A 20,925-nucleotide genomic window follows, 5' to 3' on the forward strand; every position below is an offset into this window, starting at 1 on the left:
TCACCTCAATGCCAAAGTCTCCAACTTCATGGCCAGAACACGCGATCCGAGAGCGCTAGCGGCGGACGCCCTGGTTCAGGACTGGACCCAGTTCCAGCTCCTGTACATTTTTCCACCTCTCCCCCTGATTTCCAGAGTGGTGAGAAAGATCAAACAGGAGGGAGTTCCAACCATCCTAATCGCACCGGACTGGCCCAGGCGTACATGGTACGCCGACATCGTGCGACTCACAGCAGACGTTCCCTGGCGTCTTCCCGACCGCCCGGAGCTTCTATCACAAGGCCCGTTCTACCACCAGAACTTAGAGGCCCTCAATTTGACGGCGTGGCCATTGAGACCTGGGTTCTAACCCAGGCAGGTTTTTCGCCAGACGTCATTAAAACCATGATCAGAGCACGAAAACCAACCTCTGCCAAGATCTACTACCGTACCTGGAAAACTTTCTTTACCTGGTGCGAATCTCGTAACCAGACCCCACTCCCTTATTCCCTACCCAGGGTGCTCGGTTTTCTCCAATCGGGTCTGGAAGCCAGTCTATCCCTAGCCTCTCTTAAGAGCCAGGTGTCAGCTCTTTCAGTGCTTTTTCAAAAATGCATTGCTCATAAACCGCAAGTAAGAACATTTCTCCAGGGGGTTTCCTGATTGATTCACCCCTACAGAAGACCTCTAGAAGCGTGGGACCTCAACCTTGTGCTGACAGCATTACAGGAAACACCCTTTGAACCCCTTAGGGAAGTCCCACTCCGTCTTCTATCCCTGAAAGTGATTTTCCTCGTGGTAATCACCTCGCTACACAGGGTGTCTGAACTCACGGCACTCTCCTGCAGACAGCCCTTCCTGATTTTTTTCCAGGACAAGGTAGTCCTTCGTACGGTTCCATCCTTCCTTCCGAAGGTTGTGTCCAGCTTTCATCTCAACGAAGAAATTTCACTACCATCCCTCTGTCCGGTTCCGGTTCATAGAGTGGAAAAGGCTTTGCATACGCTTGACCTTGTCAGGGCACTGCGTATCTATGTGTCTAGGACTACGCCCTTCCGGAAGTCTGATTCTCTTTTCCTTCTTCTGGAAGGCGGCCGCAAGGGTCTACCAGCTTCCAAAGCTACCCTTGCCAGGTGGATCAAATCCACCATACAAGAGGCCTACCGCCTCAAAAATTCACCTATTCCTGCAGGTATTACGGCACATTCTACACGTGCGGTAGGGGCCTCCTGGGCCATTCGGCACCAGGCCTCAGCACAACAAGTGTGTAAGGCAGCCACCTGGACTAGCCTACACACGTTTACAAAACACTACAACGTTCATACCCAGTCCTCAGCAGATGCGAGCCTGGGCAGACGTGTTCTGCAGGCGGCGGTGCCCCTATTGTAGGGACCCGTCTACACAATATTCGTCCATTGCTTCCCACCCAGGGACTGCTTTGGGACGTCCCAAGGTCCTGTGTCCCCCAATGAGGCGACAGAGTAAAGGAGATTTTTGTGTACTCACCGTAAAATCTCTTTCTCTTAGCCTCTAATTGGGGGACACAGCACCCACCCTTTGCCCGTTCCGGGCCGTTAAGTTGAGTTCTCATATTGGTTTTCCTTTGAGTTCTTACATAGTTGCCTTCTTATAGGCATGGTTATGTTATCTATGTTACGTTCCTCCTACTGCTTTTGCACAAAACTGAAGATGGCTGATGCCGTCCAGGGGTGTATACTGCAGAGGAGGAGCCACGCTTAATCTTTTTCAGACAAGCATAGTGTCGCCTCCTAGTGGACAGCAGCATAACACCCAAGGTCCTGTGTCCCCCAGTTAGAGGCTAAGAGAAAGAGATTTTACGGTGAGTACACAAAAATCTCCTTTTCTGCAACATCCTCCTCCGTGCCCTGCCATCCAGCACTACAGCACCCGTCCAATACACCCTCAAGTCTGCTTTTTTTAACCCACCTCTCCTCTTGTCTAACCTCTGCCAATCCCTTCTTCAATCACCTACTCCCCCTTACCTCTTCCTTTTTAGATTGTAAACTCTAGCGGGCAGTGTCTTATCTCCCTTGGTGTACCAGTCTGCCTCTCAGTTTTAAAGGTAGATTAATATCAATATTAAAGTGCATGAAAACCCCTTGAAACCCTAAAATTAAAAGCCCTGCAGAATAAATAATAATAGTAGTATGTCATCCATTACTATGCTGTCTGTCTTTTCATGTTTTTCTTTTTTGGTTCTTTTTTTTGTGATTTTTGCAATCATGGCAGTATATGTACAACTGTTCTTATATGTCAGCATGTGAGTACTGTTGTAGATACGCTGAATGTGTGTATACACGTGTACATTTTCACATTTCTTAGGTTGATGGAAACACTGGCACTTTAAGTATGACTGTCCACTTCAGACTGCTGAAGAAACTAGTGGAAGAGCCGACATTCAGTGAAATACTAATCCCATTACAGTCAGTAATGATCCCCACGCTGCCTGCTACAGCTGGAAAGCGAGACCATGCTGATCATGACCCCTTTCCTGGACATTGGGCTTATATTGCTGGCTTTGATGATGTTGTAAGTTTTTTATCTTTTTAAACTTTAACGCCTTTAAATTATTTATTTATTTTTTTAACAAAATGTAGAAAAATTCTTGTATATGCCCAAGCAGAAGAAAAATACACTGTCTCACCCCCCCAAAACACTGTTCAAGGGGGGGTCATTGAGTGTTTAATTAATGATATATCTTCCATAGAGACCTTAGATTACATGATAGACAGTGGTTATCGGGCAACAATTTAGACACCACCTTAATATATTAGGGAGTTGTATTGTGCGCACTGTATACAGAGCTCAGCTGTGTATGCTCTGTATATATGAACAGCGCAAAGTGCTGAAGATCAGGTGGATGAATGAAGAAAGACTGGGAAATCAATAGAGCAATCTGGTCTTAACCTGGTTAAAAAGGATATAAACCTATAGGGAATAGCTCACCTGGCGAAGTTGTGTAACCACAACAACTCAAATCACTTAAATATGGCTGCTGCAGACGCCCAAGAAAATTCAGGATGAAGAATTTGAGGAGAAATGGGGTTTTCTGTGCTGCCGGGATTTCCAGTAAATGAGACCAGGGATCACCAGTGGATGGTGCAGGAGACCAGGGAAAATGTTAGTGCGGTTTATTGTTAACACATTTCAAAGTTAACAAACTTCTTCTTCAGGACAAACCACCAGTTTCATTTTCTGGTAATCCTGGCAGCGCAGAAAACCCCATTTCTCCTCAATTTCTTCGATGATCAGGTGAACACACATGCTGTTATTTCCACAGAGAAGGCATACCACTCTGCCCTTAAAGGGGTTGTCCACCCCTGTAGCCATTTTTTTAAACTTGCATGCATGTATTCAGGGTTAAAAATCATCTTTGCATTTTTGATGTTGCACTGTCTTGCTTTTACATGTTGTTTCCCTGCACACTCAATGTTGATGTGGTTTATGGTTATAAAACATTTGAGACCCCCTTGATTGAAGAAGTTATTCAGTGCCTAAACAATACAATCCTAATGGAGAAAAAGGTGTATATGAAAAGGGGATCAATTGGCAAATTTGTAAAACAATGGGATGACTGGATCAGATGCAACGCAGTAGCGTCAGAGGCGTTAGCGTCGGATGTAATATTTAATATGGTAAAGAAGTTGCGCACAACTTTTTATTATCACCCCAATGTATCCCCCCGGGGCCCATAAGTACATATGTAAATACCTTCTGTTGCAGGTTCTGCCTGTGAGCGGCGCTATCGCTGGCCCCTTACAGGCATCACGTGACCCCATGCTGATGTCACGACTCAGCGCTGGGCTCCCCGTGGTGGCTGTTGGGTTGTGGGCGGGGTTTCCCCGCACGTCACACCCAGCATCCACTGCGCGCTTTCCGAATGAATGGGGAGAAGGAGAGCGCGCGGTGGATGCTGGGTATGACGCGCGGGGATAACCCTGCCCACAACCCAGCAGCCACCGTGGAACTCGGAAGAGGGACCCTTGGCTGCAGCCTGGACTTGACGTGACGTCAGTGGATGTCAACGCCAGCTGCAGCCAGGGGTCACGTGATGCCTGTGAGCGGCCAGTGATAGCGCCGCTCACAGGCAGTAACTGCAACAGAAGGTATTTACAAAAACACTTATGGGCCCCGGGGGGATACATTGGGGAGGGGATAATAAGTAGTGGACAACCCGTTTAATGTTACGTTGATGAAGGTATTAGGGATATACAAGTGCTTCTCACAAAATTAGAATATCATCAAAAAGTTAATTTATTTCAGTTCTTCAATACAAAAAGTGAAACTCATATATTATATACAGTCATTACAAACAGAGTGATCTATTGCAAGTGTTTATTTCTGTTAATGTTGATGATTATGGCTAACAGCCAATGAAAACACAAGTCATTATCTCAGTAAATTAGAATAATTAACAAAAAAACACCTGCAAAGGCTTCCTAAGCATTTTAAAAGGTCCTTTAGTCTGTTTCAGTAGGCTCCACAATCATGGGGAAGACTGCTGACTTGACAGATGTCCAGAAGGCAGTCATTGACACACTCCACAAGGAGGGTAAGCCACAAAAGGTCATTGCTAAAGAAGCTGGCTGTTCAGAGTGCTGTTTTTTCATTGCTTCATTGGGGACACAGGAAACCATGGGTGTAGGAGGCTGACACTAGGCAAAAAAAGGCTAACACCTCCCCAGCAGGCTACACCCACACTGGGAGAGAACTAACCAGTTTTTGCTTAGCCTCCAAGGAGGCAAGACATGGGTCTGCGTTCAACCATCTTGTTGTGTTTTACTAATGATTTCACTTTTTCTTACTGATACAGCTTGTGACTTTGGGCAACAAGGTGTAACTACTCACCCTGATTTCCCACCTTTTGGGACAGAGACAACAGTGTGGTGTCACCCACATCGTCCACTCTCTTGTCTAAAAGACAAGCGTGTCTCGGGGCGTGTCATGGGGGTAAGGAAGACGCAAAGATTCCAGTGACCCCCTTATCTCCGGGGATACTGATGCCAGTCTTCAGAAGTGTGAAGAAGGAGTCGCGACCACATCTGGATACAGGTATCCCTCCCTTCCGTAGTTCCCTTTAACTTGCGGTTGGGCTCCACAGGATGAAGAGACATTTATTAGCTACAGGTGATAGATGCCCCCCCCCAGCGTGTATAGCACCTCCGTTAGTTTACATCCCGGTTGCTCTTAGCCCTTTTCATAAAATTTAGGCTCCGGCTTCGACCCAGCTCCATTACCGTTTAGGCCTTGCCCCCGCCTCTCTCTAGCTTATCATAGCCTATCATAGCCGCGGTGACTTCCACGCGTCCTTTTTTTTTTAGAACAATCCCGGGATTTTTGCTCTCTCCCCAGCACGAGCTCTCAGCACGGGCTTTTTTTTGCCCCGTCCTCTGTCTCACGCTGGCTCCATTCACATGGCCGTACAGTCCTAGCCGCAACATCCGTGCGGCTGTCTGCGGGGTCCGGCACAGCCTTGGCCGCAGCATCTGTGCAGCTGCCTGTGGGACTCGGTTTGGCCCCGGCTGCAGCATCCATGCAGCTGCCTGCGGGACCCGGCACAGTCCCGGCCACGGCATCCGTGCGGCTGCCTGCGGGCCCCGGCTCAGATCCGGCCGCGAAATCCGTGCGGCGGCCTGCGGCCCCTGCCTTATGTGGCTCACAGCATGCTCCAGCCGCAACACCTGTCTGACTGCGGCCGCACAGCCCCAGCCACAACATCCGTGCAGCTGCCTGCGACCCCCACCAAAGTTTCTGCCGCGACATCCGTGTGTTTGTGGATTCCAGTGGTTTCTAGCTTGCTTGCTGCCACATCAATACGGCTGTCTGTGGCTCTCAGCATGGCGCCAGCCGCAAAAGCCGTCTAATTGCAGTGCCTACGGCCGCGGCGTGGCTCCAACCACACGTCCGTGCACTGCGCACGCTTACAGCCCTCGGCATAGTTCCAGCTGCAATGTTCATGGACCTCCATCTTAGCCAACACCGGGGTCTCCACACACGACCAGGTAGACCTTCTCCAGTCTGTCCAGCCATCAGGCTTTAGTCCACTTACCAGCGATCCCCAGGCTTTTACCTAGGAGGGGCGTCTCCTTTTCTCCCCTCACCCCACTGGTTCTGGCCATTACTATAGTCAGCTCATTCCAAAACCATAGTGTTTGTGGGGCATCTCATTCCAAAACCTGTTTTGTATGACCACATATGTGTCATATTCGGACAGCGCCTCTACAGGCTGTAGTAGGACTCAGGAGCAGGGTGTTATATCACCACTGCTATTTATGGGCAGACAACCCAACATCCGTCCTTACCTCTGCTACAGAGAATTACTTATGCATCAACTGTCTGATATCCTTTCAACACTCTGCTGTATGTCAGACTCAATAGCCTTGTTTCCCTATGGCATACATCCAGTTGGTGCCCACAGCCACGTCTAGCGAACGATTACCTATGTTAACTATTACTGGCTCTCTGGCTGTTATCCATAGGGGATCAGACCTACTACCTCCCTCATCCGCAGTTACAGTGCTGTTGCTTGCTTTTACCTCCCTTGTTTCCTCAGGAACTCACAACCTCAAGTCTTCAACAAGTTACAGTCATGATTTTTTTCCAGCTCTGAGGGTATTACAGACCTGGTACCTTGTTCATGTCAGTGAACAGGCCTTTGTTCGTCTCAGAAACGGATTCTCTTCGCTCATCTTGTATCCTTTGTCAGTGGCCTCGTCCATTATTGTATGGTACGTTGTCCCACACCTTGGCATTGTCTTCAACTCTCCATGAGCAGTTACAAGCCGCTGGCTATCTCTGCAATGTCAGGTCGCAGGTTCAGTTCTCGTGACTGTCATTTCTTGCCGATATGGGTTTTTTTTCCTCCGGGCACCTACAAGAAGTCTTTGGAATGCTCCTACATGAGTTGTTGTTTGTTTTCTTTTCTCCTACAGTTGTCAGCAGCGCTCAACATTTGCAGGACAATTGGTTGTTAACGGAGCTCATCACGGGAGACTCCTCTTTGGACTCACGATCCCGCATACAGATACTCTTCTTTTCTTCCTTCGTTCAAGACTTTAACCTTTCCAGAACCAGGATGGACTATTGGTTTACGGACGCCTCAGGATGGATCACCTGATTCCACAACCTTAGCAGCCTGCCACCTACCTGACAATCACCTCATTAATGCATAGTCTGTTACCGAATCTTCTCCTTCGGCGAGAGAACTCAGTATATGATGGCCCTTCCTCAGGCCGACCCTGTCCAGCGTAACACGGACCAGTTGGTCGTTTACATTTCCTCATCAGAGCTTTCCCTTCAGATGGGCTTTCGTTACTCCAGCCTGATAGGTGTCATCAGGATTACTCCTATTTTGTGTGGAACCTTCCCTCCGTTGGCACCAAGGTCTTTACTCCCGCGCTAAGACTTCTCAATCCTTCCCTTTGAAAGTTGGACTCGTTGGTGACCATCTTCCTGTTCTCTTTTCCCCCTTCTTCTCTCATCTCTGCATGAGCATGTTGAGTAATTTTGGGGGACATTTTAACACATGGCACAGGGGGGTCCGTCCCCAGATCGGGCCTTAGTCTTCCACCTAGGTGAAGTTTTCCTGTATGGGAGGAGCCTTCCTCTCTTTTGAGCCCTTCGCCTGTCGGAAGTGCCCAGGGTCATTTTTCCCGGCCTGGGAACTGTCTTCCAGGACCACTCAGTCCATGGCAGCCGGAAAGTCCTTCTTCCAACTTTCTGGAGTTTAAAGCCTGCCTTATCTGTCTCAGCCGTGGCTTACTTCCAGGGTGGAGCGCAAAATCAGACAGTCTGGTTCTTTGGGCTGAACTCATTGTTCTGTTTTTCTCCACAGTTTCTCCCCCCAAAGGGGGACACTCCCAGTTTATCCGGAATCTTCCTATCGCTCTATGGACTGGTCATCCTTCCTGGTCTTCGGTCCACACTTTCTTCTTCTACTGCACGGTATTTTCACTCGGCCTCAGCAACGCCAATCCGAATAGGAAGGTCCCTCATGCAGCAGTGGACCGACCTTATCCTTTGAGTACTTGTCTCTTCCCACCCTAGGGACTGCTTTTGGACGTCCCATGGTTTCCTTTGTCCCCCAATGAAGCGATAAAAAAAAGTGTTTTTTGGGTACTCACCGTAAAATCCTTTTCTTGGAACCTTCATTGGGGGACACAGCACCCACCCTTATGTGTGCCATTGTTGGTTCATCTTAGGGTAATCTCTTTTATATCTCCTTTCCTACTGCTTTCTCACAAACTGGTTAGTTCTCTCTGTGTGGGTGTAGCCTGCTGGGGAGGAGTTAGCCTTTTCTTCTGCCTAGTGTCAGCCTCCTAGTGTCAGCCGCAATGACCCATGGTGTCCTGTGTCCCCCAATGAAGGCTCCAAGAAAAGGATTTTACGGTGCGTACCAAAAATCCACTTATTCAACCCATACTGCAGCCAGCAAGAGACAGTGCAACACAGAGGCTTTAATGAAAGCCAACTACAAAACTTATTTTTAGCCAAAAAAAAAACCCACATGCATTTAAGTAAGGAAAAAAAATATCCCCAAAGATGGGCAACCCCTTTAATAAGGCAGCAAAGCTTATATTACCACACTGACTTATACCAACAGCTAAGTGTTACTGACCAGAATAAGATTTGGTACATAACTATATAGAGAGTGATAAAGGTATGATTGCTGTGGAAGTCCGAAAGCTGGGATTCTTAGAGGGGTCTGATTTCCTCTGTGTGGTAGTGCACATGTGTCCCCTGCAATCACACAGAAGACTTTAGAACCCATGTTCTCCGTTTTCTGGGGGCCAAAGTGATTGGACCCCCAGCAATGATACATTGTTCATCTATGCACTGTGTGATAAATGTTTTCGGGACAACCCCTTAAAGCCCAGTATAGGGTTATCAGTAGAGCTATGGCTAGACATAGATGATGTTGCTTGCCAATGTGGGAGAACTCCTACTCAGTGATTGCGCAGATGGTAAATGTCCTTAATACATTTTCAGGCTATTGATCATTGCTGGTTTGAAGCATATTGCCAACCACAAATCTTCTCTGACTGGTTGTGTATCACAACTGAAGTTTCAGATCTCATAAACCTTTCCTCTCTGCTCTCCTGCACTTATGTCTTTCAGGTAGAGATTTTGCCATCTCTGCAAAAGCCTAAGAAGATTTCTCTAAAGGGAACCGATGGAAAATCTTACATCATGATGTGTAAACCTAAAGATGATCTCCGGAAGGACTGCAGACTTATGGAGTTTAATTCCCTTATTAACAAGGTAGAAACTTTACAAGTGATGATGCTAAAGTACCGTCTTTTGCGGATTATAAGTTGTACCCCAAATTGTGGGGTGCAAAATAGGGAAAAAATTTTTTTTAAATAAAATGGTGCACCTTACAATCCCTTTTTTCCTGGGGGGAAGCGATGGTGGAGAGGGGGGTCACACATACTGGAGATTGGCAGCAGGAGTCGGGCGATGCTGTGGGCCCCGTCCTCAGAAGAAGTGTCACTGATTCAAGGTGGTGGTGGCGGCGGTAGCGGGGCGATGTCGCAGCCCCAGTGGTGGCGAAGCGATACTGCGGCCCCGTCCTCAGAAGTCGGCGGTGTGCTTCAGCAAAATGGCCGCCAGAGCATGCGCAGATCGAGATCTTGGGAGGGCTATGTACGGAATAGAATCTCGTCTCCGTTCACCGCCAACTTCTGAGGACGGGACCGCAGCATCGCTCCTCTACCTCCGCCTACACCACCACCACATTGAATCAGCGACACTTCTTCTGAGGACGGGGCCCACAGCATTGCCCCGCAGCCGCCACCAACCTCCTGTATTTGGGACCCCGATCCGACGACGCACCCCCAGGTAAAATACTGTAAGTTCGCATTCTAAGACGCACCCCCTTTTTCCTCTCAAATTTGGGGAGGGGGGTGGGGGAGTGCGTCTTATAATCCACAAAATACGATCCTAGTTCTTAGAAAATGACTGACTAGCTTTTGCTCTAATGGATATTAATGTGAAACATGAGCTTAACATTTTGTGTTCTTGGCCAGTGTTTGCGAAAGGATGCAGAATCCCGGAGGAGAGAGCTCCATATTCGCACCTATGCTGTTATCCCCCTGAATGATGAGTGTGGAATAATAGAATGGGTGAATAAAACCGCAGGCCTGAGAAACATACTGATCAAACTCTACAAAGAGAGAGGTGAGTTAGTTATAATTTTTTTGTGAATTTTTTTTGCCTCAATTCATGTCCCTGTGCTGGCCATTCTTGGTCCTTACCGCTTACAAACTTCACATATGTATAGATATCTTGTCATGTGACTATTGCTGCTATGTGATTTGATGATACCATGTACATCACAGAACAATATATATTATATGGACAAAAGTTTTGCAATACCTACACATTACTCATACAGGAGCTTTTGACATCACATTCTAAATCCATAGGCATTAACTGGGAGGTAGTCCTTCCTTTACAGTTATAACAGCCTTCACTCTTCTGGGAAAGCTTTCTACAAGATTTTGCAGGGTGTCTGTGGGAATTTTTGTTAATTCATCCAAAAGAACATTTGTGAGGTCAGACACTGATCTTGGAGGAGAGAGTCGGACTCATAATGCTGCTCTACTACTTGTCAAAGGTGTTTCATGAGGTGGATGTCAGGGCTGTGTGTGGATCAATCAAGTTTGTCTACACCAAATTCTCCCAACAATGGCTTTACGTACCTTGCACAGTCATTCTAGACCGACTCCTCTCCAACCCCTGAAAGCATTATCCTTCCTCCACCAAACTTTACAGTTGGTACAATGCAGTCAGGCAGGTAGTGTTCTCCTGTCATTCATCAATCCCAGACTCATCCATCAGATTGGCAGAAAGGTGATTCGTCATTCCACAATGCATATTTATGTGTGTGTGTTTGTGTGGGGGGGGGGTATTCATAAATTTGTAAAAGAAAAACAGGAAAAGCACAATACAAAGTTCTAAGAAGTTTTCAATAGATAAAATATCTAATACCCATCTAGGTGATCTTTAGATATCATATGTGTGTGTGTGTGTATATATATATATATATATATATATATATATATATATATATATATATATATATATATATATATAGTACAGACCAAAAGTTTGGACACACCTTCTCATTTAAAGATTTTTCTGTATTTTCATGACTATGAAAATTGTACATTCACACTGAAGGCATCAAAACTATGAATTAACACATGTGGAATTATATGCTTAACAAAAAAGTGTGAAACTACTGAAAATATGTCTTATATTCTAGGTTCTTCAAAGTAGCCACCTTTTGCTTTGATAACTGCTTTGCATACTCTTGGCATTCTCTAGATGAGCTTCAAGTGGTAGTCACCGGAAATGGTCTTCCAACAATCTTGAAGGAGTTCCCAGAGATGCTTAGCACTTGTTGACCCTTTTGCCTTCACTCTGCGGTCCAGCTCACCCCAAACCATCTCGATTGGGTTCAGGTCTGGTGACTGTGGAGGCCAGGTCATCTGGCGTAGCACCCCATCACTCTCCTTCTTGGTCAAATAGCCCTTACACAGCCTGGAGGTGTGTTTGGGGTCATTGTCCTGTTGAAAAATAAATGATGGTCCAACTAAACGCAAAACGGATGGAATAGCATGCCGCTGCAAAATGCTGTTGTAGCCATGCTGGTTCAGTATGCCTTCAATTTTGAATAAATCCCCAACAGTGTCACCAGCAAAGCACCCCCACACCATCACACCTCCTCCTCCATGCTTCACAGTGGGATCCAGGCATGTAGAGTCCACCCGTTCACCTTTTCTGCGTCGCACAAAGACACGGTGGTTGGAACCAAAGATCTCAAATTTGGACTCATCAGACCAAAGCACAGATTTCGACAGGAGGGACGAGCTCTCTCCTTCCACAGGCCAAGCCCCAATGCCCCCCTCCGAAACTGAAGTTTCGGCCCTTTTAGCATTTTTCATCCACGGATGAACACTCATGCCGCCAGAGGCCGCAGACACGCCAGGAACGGAAAAGGGCTTCCTTTTAAGCCAACACCTTCCTGGCGTTCCCGCAATGCACAAGGCAGATCCTCCAGGGCTCGATCTGGGAGGTTCTCCTCCGCATGACTCCCTACCACCCAGAGACTCCTCCAAGCTTGGCGGTCATCTTCTGTATTTCAAGGACGTCTGGCTAGCTTCTGTCGAGGACGCCTGGGTCAGAGAAGTTGTATCTTCAGGATACAAAATAGATTTGTTTTCACAGCCCTAGGCCGTTTCTTCGAATGCTGACCCTCAAGGGAACCTTCTCTTGTCCCGGGGTTTTTCTCAGCCATTGCCTCTCTCCTTAGTTCAGGCGTCATCATTCCTGTTCCACCACAGGAACGTTTCACAGGCTTCTATTCTAACAGATCAGTTCGACCCATCCTAGACTTAAAATTACTGAACAGAAAGGTTTGTCTGCGCCATTTTAGAATGGAATCCCTTCATTCAGTAATAGCTTCTATGGAGTTGCAAGAGTTCCTGTGCTCTATAGACATCCAAGATGCCTACCTTCATGTCCCTATCTTTCCAGGGGACCAGAGGTCCCTGCACTATGTGGTACGTCAGGACCACTTCCAGTTCGTCGCCTTGCTGTTTGGTCTCTCTACCGCTCCCAGAGTCTTAACAAAGATAATGGCAGCGGTAATGGCCCTTTTTCGGGTCAGGAGCCTAGTGGTCATTCCCTATCTCAACGACATTCTCGTCAAAGCTCCATCCTTGCCCAGGAAAGTGTTTCCATCACTCTCAATACTCTGTCTAAGCTTGGCTGGCTAATCAACAAGAAAAAATCTTGCCTTGTTCCTACCCAGCATCTGGCCTTCTTCGGCATTCTTTTCAACATATTTCAGGCCAGGGTCTTTCTTCCCAGGGAGAAGAGGACAGCCCTCCAGCTCTCCGTTCGCTCTTTTCAGGTGCCTCGACCTTCATCCCTCTGCTCAGCCATGGCGGTCCTGGGAAGGATGGTGGCAGCATCAGAGTCAATTCCCTTTGCGCAATTCCACACCAGGCAGCTTCAGGAAGCCATCATATCGCAGTGGAACAGATCTGTTATTTCTCTGGACCGTCTGGTTCGGATCTCACACCGGGTCAAGGATTCCCTGAGCTGGTGACTGGCCTCCCTTCTCACTCGTCAAGGTCGATCCTTTCTCCCCAGCCACTGGCAGGTAGTGACAATGCATGCCAGCCTCCTCGGCTGGGGAGCAGTGTTCCGCAACCTTGCGTTCCAGGGACGTTTGTCGCATGAGGAGTCCTCTCTGCCGATCAACACCCTAGAGATCAGGGCCAGAAACTTCTCAAGAGCCGATCAGTCAGAATTCAGACAGACAATGCCACAATGGTCTTCTGCCATTATCCGAAGTCTCCCAGATCCTTCGCTGGGCAGAAAACCGGGTTCCGGCGATATCTGCTGTGCACATTCCCGTCGTGGAGAACTAAGCCGCCGACTTCCTCAGTCGCGAGGGGAATGGTCTCCACATCAGAACGTCTTCCTTCAGATTTGCCTGAGGTGGAGTACTCCGGATGTAGATCTCATGGCGTCTCGGTTGAACAGGAAGGTGCCACAGTTCGTCTCCAGATCCCGCCATCCCCTTGCAGTGGGAGTTGATACGCTGGCGATACCTTGGTCTCAGTTCGCACTTCCCTATCTGTTCCCCCTCTTCCTCTCCTTCCCCGACTGTTGAAGATCAAAGCAGAGCGGGTGCCGATCATCTTGATTGTCCCGGATTGGCCTAGGAGGTCCTGGTATGCAGAGGTCGTCAATCTTCTTGCCGACGCTCCTTGGAAGCTCCCAGACAGGCCAGATCTGCTTTCTCAGGGCTCCATCTCCCACCAGAATTCTCAGTCGCTCGATTTGATGGCGTGGCTGTTGAAACCACGGTACTATGAGTGTCTGGGTTTTCAGAACGAGTGGTTCAGACGATGATCCGGGCTTGAAAGCCTTCATAGTCTCAAGTATACTACCAGACCTAGAAAGCCCTTTTCCATTGGTGTGAGAATAATCACACTGCGCCTTTCTCCCTTCCGTCGATTTTAGCCTTTCTTCAGGAGGGCTTGACGCAGGACTTGCTCTCAGCTCCTTGAAGGGCCAACTCTCTGCGCTTTCTATTCTTTTTCATGAGTATTTGGCTTCTCTTTCTCAGGTAAAGACTTTTCTTCAGGGAGTCCCTCCGTACCGAACACCAGTCAATCCTTGGGACTTCAACCTGGTCCTGGAGACTATTAGGCTTTCCCCCTTTGAACCTCTGCGAGAAGTCTCTCTACCCTTCCTGTCTTGGAAGGTGGTCTTCCTTTTGGCCATCACTTCCATTCAGCGCGTATCGGAGCTGGTGGCTCTCTCCTGTTGTTCCCCTTTCTTGATCCTCCACCAAGACAAGGTGGTCTTGAGACCGGTGCCTTCTTTCCTTCCCAAGGTGGTCTCCACCTTTCACCTCAATGAGGACATCGTTCTCCCTTCTTTTTGTCCGGTTCTGTCTCACCCTCTGGAATGTTCCCTGAATAGGTTGGACCTGGTCAGAGCAGTTCGGGTTTACCTAGCTAGGACCACCCCCTTACGTAGGACGGAGAGGCCTTCCGGGTTCCAAGGCTACAATTGTCCGCTGGATCCGGACAGCAATCCTGGAGGCGTACCGGAGTAAGAACAATACTCCTCCCCCTGGGATTAAGGCCCACTCTACCAGAGTGGTGGACGCCTCCTGGGCAGTTCGTCATAGGGCATCCGACCTACAGCTTTCCAAAGCGGAAACCTGGTCCTCCATCCACATGTTCGCCAAGTTTTACAGGGTTCATGCCTACACTTCAGCAGATGCCAGCCTAGGTAGGAAAATCCTGCAGGCGGCAGTTGTTAGTTCTCTGACCTGAATGGAGTTGTTTACTGCTGTTTCCTTCCCCAGGGACTGCTTTGGGACGTCCCATGGTTTCCTGGGTCCCCCAATGAAGTGATAGAGAAAACAGGATTTTTGATTACTCACCGTAAAATCTGTTTCTCTGTGCCTTCATTAGGGGACACAGCATCCTCCCATTTCTGACAGCTTTACTAACTGTTATTGTTATGTTACAGTTGTTTTTTTTTTTCTCTTGAAATTCTGTTTATTATTGCTTCTCCTACTGCTTGTACACTAACTGATTAACTTAAAGAAGTTGTCCACTACTTTCACATTGATGCACCCCTGCCGATCAGCTGTCATCGGTGGCGGCGGCCGCCGGCCGGAAGTGCTCATCTGCGGGGCTCCGCTGTCAAGTGGTAGTGGCCGCCACGGTGTACTGCACATCCACCTCTTATTCAATTGAATGGGAGGCGGATGTGCAGTACATCGCGGTGGCCACTACCACTTAACGGTGGAGCCCCACAGACGAGCACTTCCTGCCGGCAGCCACCGTCGCTGATAGCGGCTGATTGGTGGGGGTGCCGCGTGTGGGACCCCGGCCGATCATATACTGATGCCCTGTCCTACAGATAGGGCATCAATGTAAAAGTAGTGGACAACCCCTTTAATGCGAGTCGGTGGGGTGTACACTGCTGGGGAGGAGCTAACTTTTTTTTGTGCATTAGTGTCAGCCTCCTAGTGGCAGCAGTATACACCCATGGTTTCCTGTGTTCCCCAATGAAGGCTCCGAGAAACAGATTTTACGGTGAGCAACCGAAAATCCTGTTACATAATCTATGTGCTATTATTTTAGCTGTTTACCAAACGATATTCAAGATACAGTTATATAATCAATATGGACTTAAAGTGCAAACTCTACTTTAATTTGAGGGGATTCACATCCTAATTAGAGTAAGAGTTTAGGAATTACAGCACTTTAAAGGGAACTTGTCATGTCCTATCTACTATCTACACTGCCTCCATTGCTTTGTTAGTGATGCAATGTGCATCACTAACAAGCTTTTTTCATTAAAATTGGTGGTGTTCTAATGATTTTATAACATTATTCATATTCAGTCAGGGGCGGGCGCAGCATTCAGTCTCTGCTGGCGCTGCCCACGTGTTTGAATATTGCTCCCGGCAAGCACTGATATTTGTGGGGTGCATGCGCAGTTTTACATGTCCGGCTTTGGGTCCCCGCACGTGAGCAGTGAGGCTGTGTACTTCGCAGTCTTACTGCACACGCGTGGGGATCAGCGGGTCACAGCACATGCGCAGTGAAGCTGCGAAGTACACAGCCTCACTGCGCACATGCTGGGACCCGGAGCCGGACATGTAAAACTGCGCATGCACCCCACAAATATCAGCGCTCGCCGAGAGCAAATTTCAAATACGTGGGCGGCGCCAGCAGTGACTGAATGCTGCGCCCGCCCCTGACTGAATATGAGGATCACATCCCTATGACTGAAAACGAGCAGGTAGGATATAAGTTATAAAATCATTAGAACACCACCAATTTTAATGAAAAAGCTTGATAGTGATGCACATTCATCACTAACAAAGCAATGGGGGCAGTGTAGATAGTAGATGGGACATGACAGGTTCCCTTTAATATGTAGCTGAGTCTTTTTAAAGGTAACAAACATAATTGCCAATTATCTCAAAAGCTATTTAATGGGCTGCTTGAGCTATTCCTTTGTTAATCCATCATCAGTTAAGCAGGTAAAAGGTCTGGAGCTGACTCCAGGTGTAGCATTTGCATTTGGAATCTGTTGCTGTGACCCCACAACGTGCGGTCAACAGATCTCTCCATTGAAGAGAAACACGCCATCATTAGGCTGAAAAAAAGTAGAAATGCATCCGAGAGAGGCAAAAATGTTAGGAATGGCCAAATCAACATTTTGGTGTATTCTACAAAAAAAAGAGCGCACTGGAGGGTTTGGGAACGCAAAACGGTCTGGAAGGCCATGGAAGACAACAGTGATGGATGATCGCAGAAACCTTTCTATGGTGAAGAAAAAACCCCTTCACAACATGCACCCAAGTGAAGAACACTCTCCAGGAAGAAAGTGTTTCAGTATCTAAGTCTACCATACAGAGAAGACTTCATGAGAGCCAATACATAGGGTTCACCACAAGATGCAAACCATTAAACAGCCTTAAAAGGAGGCCAAATTACACTTTGCCAAAAAACATCAGTAGCACAAGTGAAAATAGGAAACTTTGTAATATATCTTATCAGAGAAATCTCCTTCTTTCTTCCCAGGACTAATATGTTCTAAAAATGATCAATTCATAGGTAAAATCTGTATTCAGTGAAGACTGATTGTTACATTACTGAGATAGGAGATGGCTGTGTCTACTGATAAGCTTCCGCACAGACAAGACAAGGGAGATGCTCCGCTCCAATCGCCTCCCTCCTCCTCTACCCTCCCCGCTACATAGAAGATGACAGTTTCTACAGATGAGATCCTATCTCAGTAATGAAATAATCTGTCCTCACTGAACACAGATTTTCCCCAAATTGAGAATTTTGAGAATGAATGATCAGTCCTGGCGGAGAAAGAAGGAGATTTTCACTTTTACTATTGATTTATGAAATAAAAATTAAAACAGTTAATCTTTAACTAGAAATGTTTCATGACCTCTAAGTTGAGCCATGTTTCTGTTTCTCCCCTTATCTTTAGGAGTGTACATGGGAGGGAAGGAACTTCGTCAGTGCATGCTACCAAAGGCGGCTCCTCCGCAAGAAAAGCTGAAGATATTTAAAGAGGCTCTCTTGCCACGTCACCCACCTGTTTTCCATGAATGGTTTTTACGGACATTTCCGGATCCTACTACTTGGTAAGTAGGTATAATTAAACCATTGTAAAAGTTAAAATGGTAAAAATTAAAGTGATGTTCAAGTACAAAGGGGACATGTATATGGGGTAATCTGCAGGTAAGTAGCATTATAATGCTGCTCGGCAGCCTTACTGAAAGTGATGCCATTTCCTTCTAGGAGCTGCCAGCTGGTAGTCATGGGGTGTGCATGAAGCAATTAGTCAACAGATGTGCTGCAGAGCCAGATGTCAATCAAAATGCCGGAACATGCTTACATCTGCTGCTCACAGCATAGACAGTGGTGACTGTAATGTCTCCATGCACAAACCCATAACTGAAAGCCGACTGTTCACGAGAGAAAATAACTCTAATAAGGCAACATTGTAACACTATTTACTTGCAGATAAACCCTACATATGCAGGTAAAAGTACATTTTTGGTGCTCACCGTAAAATCTGTTTCTCTTAGTCTTCATTGGGGGACATAGAACCATGGGATAGTCTGCTGTCACCTGGAGGCTGACACTATTATTGATTCTAAATAACATCCTGGAGCCAGGCTTCTTCAGTTTTGTTAGAAAGCAGTAGGAGCAGAAAAGAATTAAGGCAAGAAGAAAATAACTGCACTCTAAAATGGGAAACCAAGGGAGGGAGCTGTGTCCCCCAATGAAGACTACGAGAAACAGATTTTACGGTGAGTACCAAAAATCTACTTTTCTCGTTCGTCTCATTGGGGGACACAGAACCATGGGGCGTCCTAAAGCTGTCCCTAGGGTGGGAAAGAATTAAATATCATATTGTTACCACCTAGTCTTCTGCCGTAACTCAAGGGGAAGTCTGGGCTACTGCCGCTTGCAGTATTTTCCTACGAAGATTTGCATCTGCCGAGGCTAAAGTGTGTACCCTGTAAAACTTAGGAAATGTATGTGCAAATGCCCAAGTAGCTGTTTTACAGAGCTGCAAAGCCGATGCCTGATCACGAACCACCCAGGAAGCTGCCACCGCTCGTGTAGAGTGTGCCCTAATCCTAAATGGGGCTACCCTAGCCCTAGCTGTATAGGCCTGGATAATAGTACTCTTTATCCAGCCAGCAATGGTTGCTTTAGAAGTGATTTACACCATCGAGTGCCCTCCGTTATAATAAATGAAGAATCAGAACTCCTGAATGAGGCACTCAAGACCACCTTCTTCGGAAGAAAAGACGAAATTGGCCTCAACACTACCTTATCCTAATGAAAAATAAGGTTAGGAGCATGACAAGACAGAGCAGCAAGCTCCAAGACCCTCCTAACAGAAGTAATGGCTAAAAGGAAAGCTACCTTTTAAGAAAGAAAAAGTGTAGAGATCTCTTGATAGGCTCAAAAGGCGGAGACTGAAGAGCCTCCAAAATAAGATTCAGATTCCAAGGAACCAGGGGAGTCAGATAGGGTGGCCTAACGTGCGCCATTCCCTGGAGAAAAGTCTTAACTTGAAGTCTAGATGCTAAATCCCTCTGAAATAGAGTAGCCAGGGAAGACATCTGACCCTTGAGGGATTTAAGTCCAACCCTACTTCCAATCCAGACTGCAAGAAGGAGCACAGCGCTGGCAAGAAGACATTGGTGAAGTACTGGTAGACTCACACCAACAAAAATAAGCCCTCCCTCCTCGATGGTAGACTCGCAATGAGGATGGCTTCCGGGCTCTAATTATAGACTGGGTGACTGATTCAGACAGACCTGCTGCCCTCAAAATCGCGGCTTCAACAGCCACACCGTTAAATTGAGCGCCCATAAATTCGTATGGAAGAATGGATCCTGGAATAGAAGGTCCGGGTGGTCCAGAAGAGCCCATAGGACATCCGCCCGGAGATTGATAACATCCGAATACCAGGCCCTCCGAGGATAGTCTGGAGCAATGAGAATGACAGGAACACCCTCTGCACTGATCTTCTTGAGAGGTCTGGGTAGAAGCAGTAGTGGTGAAAAGAATTAAGGCAGAGAGAACTGGCACCAAGAGATCACCAGGGCGTCGATTACGATTGCCTGAGGGTCCCTGCACCTTGCCACAAATTTTGGCACCTTGTGGATTAGTCTGGATGCCAATAGATCAACATCCAGTGTACCCCACCACCGAAAAATCTGCCTGGACACCTCCAGGGGGGAGAGCCCACTTTCCTGCGGATAGCTGCTGGCGACTTAAAGTCTGCCTCCCTGTTGTCTACCCCTGATATATGAACTGCCGAGATTAGAGGATCCTTGCACACTGCAAAATCCCTGAGACCTCCGCCATGGCAGATGGGCTTCTTATGCACCCCTGCCGATTTGATATAGGCAACAGCAGTGTTGCCAATGTAAAAGAGACAGACTAACAGCTCTGAGCTTCAGCACGTTGATTGGTCTCTCCTGACTGCTCCAGAATCTACGGACCGTCAAGTGACGAAAGATTGCTTCCCAGCCGGAAGGACTGCCACCTGTAGTGAGCACCTGCCACTGAATGGGACACAAAAAGCGACCATGAGTTACCAGGGGTGACTTTAACCACCACCTGAGACACTAGCGTCAGTGAAAGGGGAAACGAATAGACCGATCCAGGGACTGTAGTAACCTGTTCCAAGAGGCTCGAAGCGTGTTCTGTAGAGGCCTTGACCGAAATTGAGCGAACGGCACTGCCTCAAACGTCGCCACCATCTTTCTGAGGACTTTCATGCAAAATCGAAGGGAATGCCTGCCCAGACATTCCCAGAAACCGTAGCCGCTTTGTCTGAACCAAAATAGACTTTGTCCTGTCGATAAACCAACCGAATTGCTTCAGTGTCTGTAGAACGATTTGCAGGCTCTCTAGATTCTGAGCCAAAAGATGGCCCTTTGACAAGGATATCATTCGGATAGGGGAAGACCATTATTCCCCTGGACAGTAGCAGCGCCATAACCGGGGCCAGGATCTTCACACATACACTGGGCACTGTGGCCAGTCCGAATGGGAGAGCCCTGAACTGATCATGATGTTGATTGACAGCAAAGCGAAGAAATCGCTGATGGGCTGGAAAAATTGACACATACAGATAAGCGTCCTGAATATCTACCGAAGAAACAAATTTCCTGGCTTCCATATATGCAATCACTAACTGGAGTGACTACATCTTGTAGTGACGAAGCCAAACCTATTTGTTCAGGCACCTTAAATCTGAAACAGGCTGCACCGAGCCATTCTTTTTGGGGATGACAAGTAGGTTTGAATAAAAACCCCTGAA

The 20,925-nt window shown here is 47.4% G+C and overlaps 1 protein-coding gene across 2 annotated transcripts in view; it reads left to right on the forward strand.

Annotated features, from left to right (window-relative positions):
- ATR (ATR checkpoint kinase) overlaps positions 1-20,925 on the forward strand; it is a 130,541-nt gene that overhangs the window by 97,232 nt on the left and 12,384 nt on the right. For both annotated transcript variants that reach the window (XM_073674683.1, XM_073674684.1), the window contains exons 40-43: positions 2,323-2,529; positions 9,118-9,261; positions 10,029-10,179; positions 17,560-17,716. In XM_073674683.1, the coding sequence (XP_073530784.1) occupies positions 2,323-2,529; positions 9,118-9,261; positions 10,029-10,179; positions 17,560-17,716 (659 nt within the window). The remainder of the gene's footprint in view (positions 1-2,322; positions 2,530-9,117; positions 9,262-10,028; positions 10,180-17,559; positions 17,717-20,925) is intronic.

Source organism: Phyllobates terribilis, unplaced genomic scaffold, assembly GCF_046119375.1.
Source record: "Phyllobates terribilis strain yellow unplaced genomic scaffold, ASM4611937v1 Scaffold_3__8_contigs__length_932513732, whole genome shotgun sequence".
NCBI lineage: Eukaryota > Metazoa > Chordata > Amphibia > Anura > Dendrobatidae > Phyllobates > Phyllobates terribilis.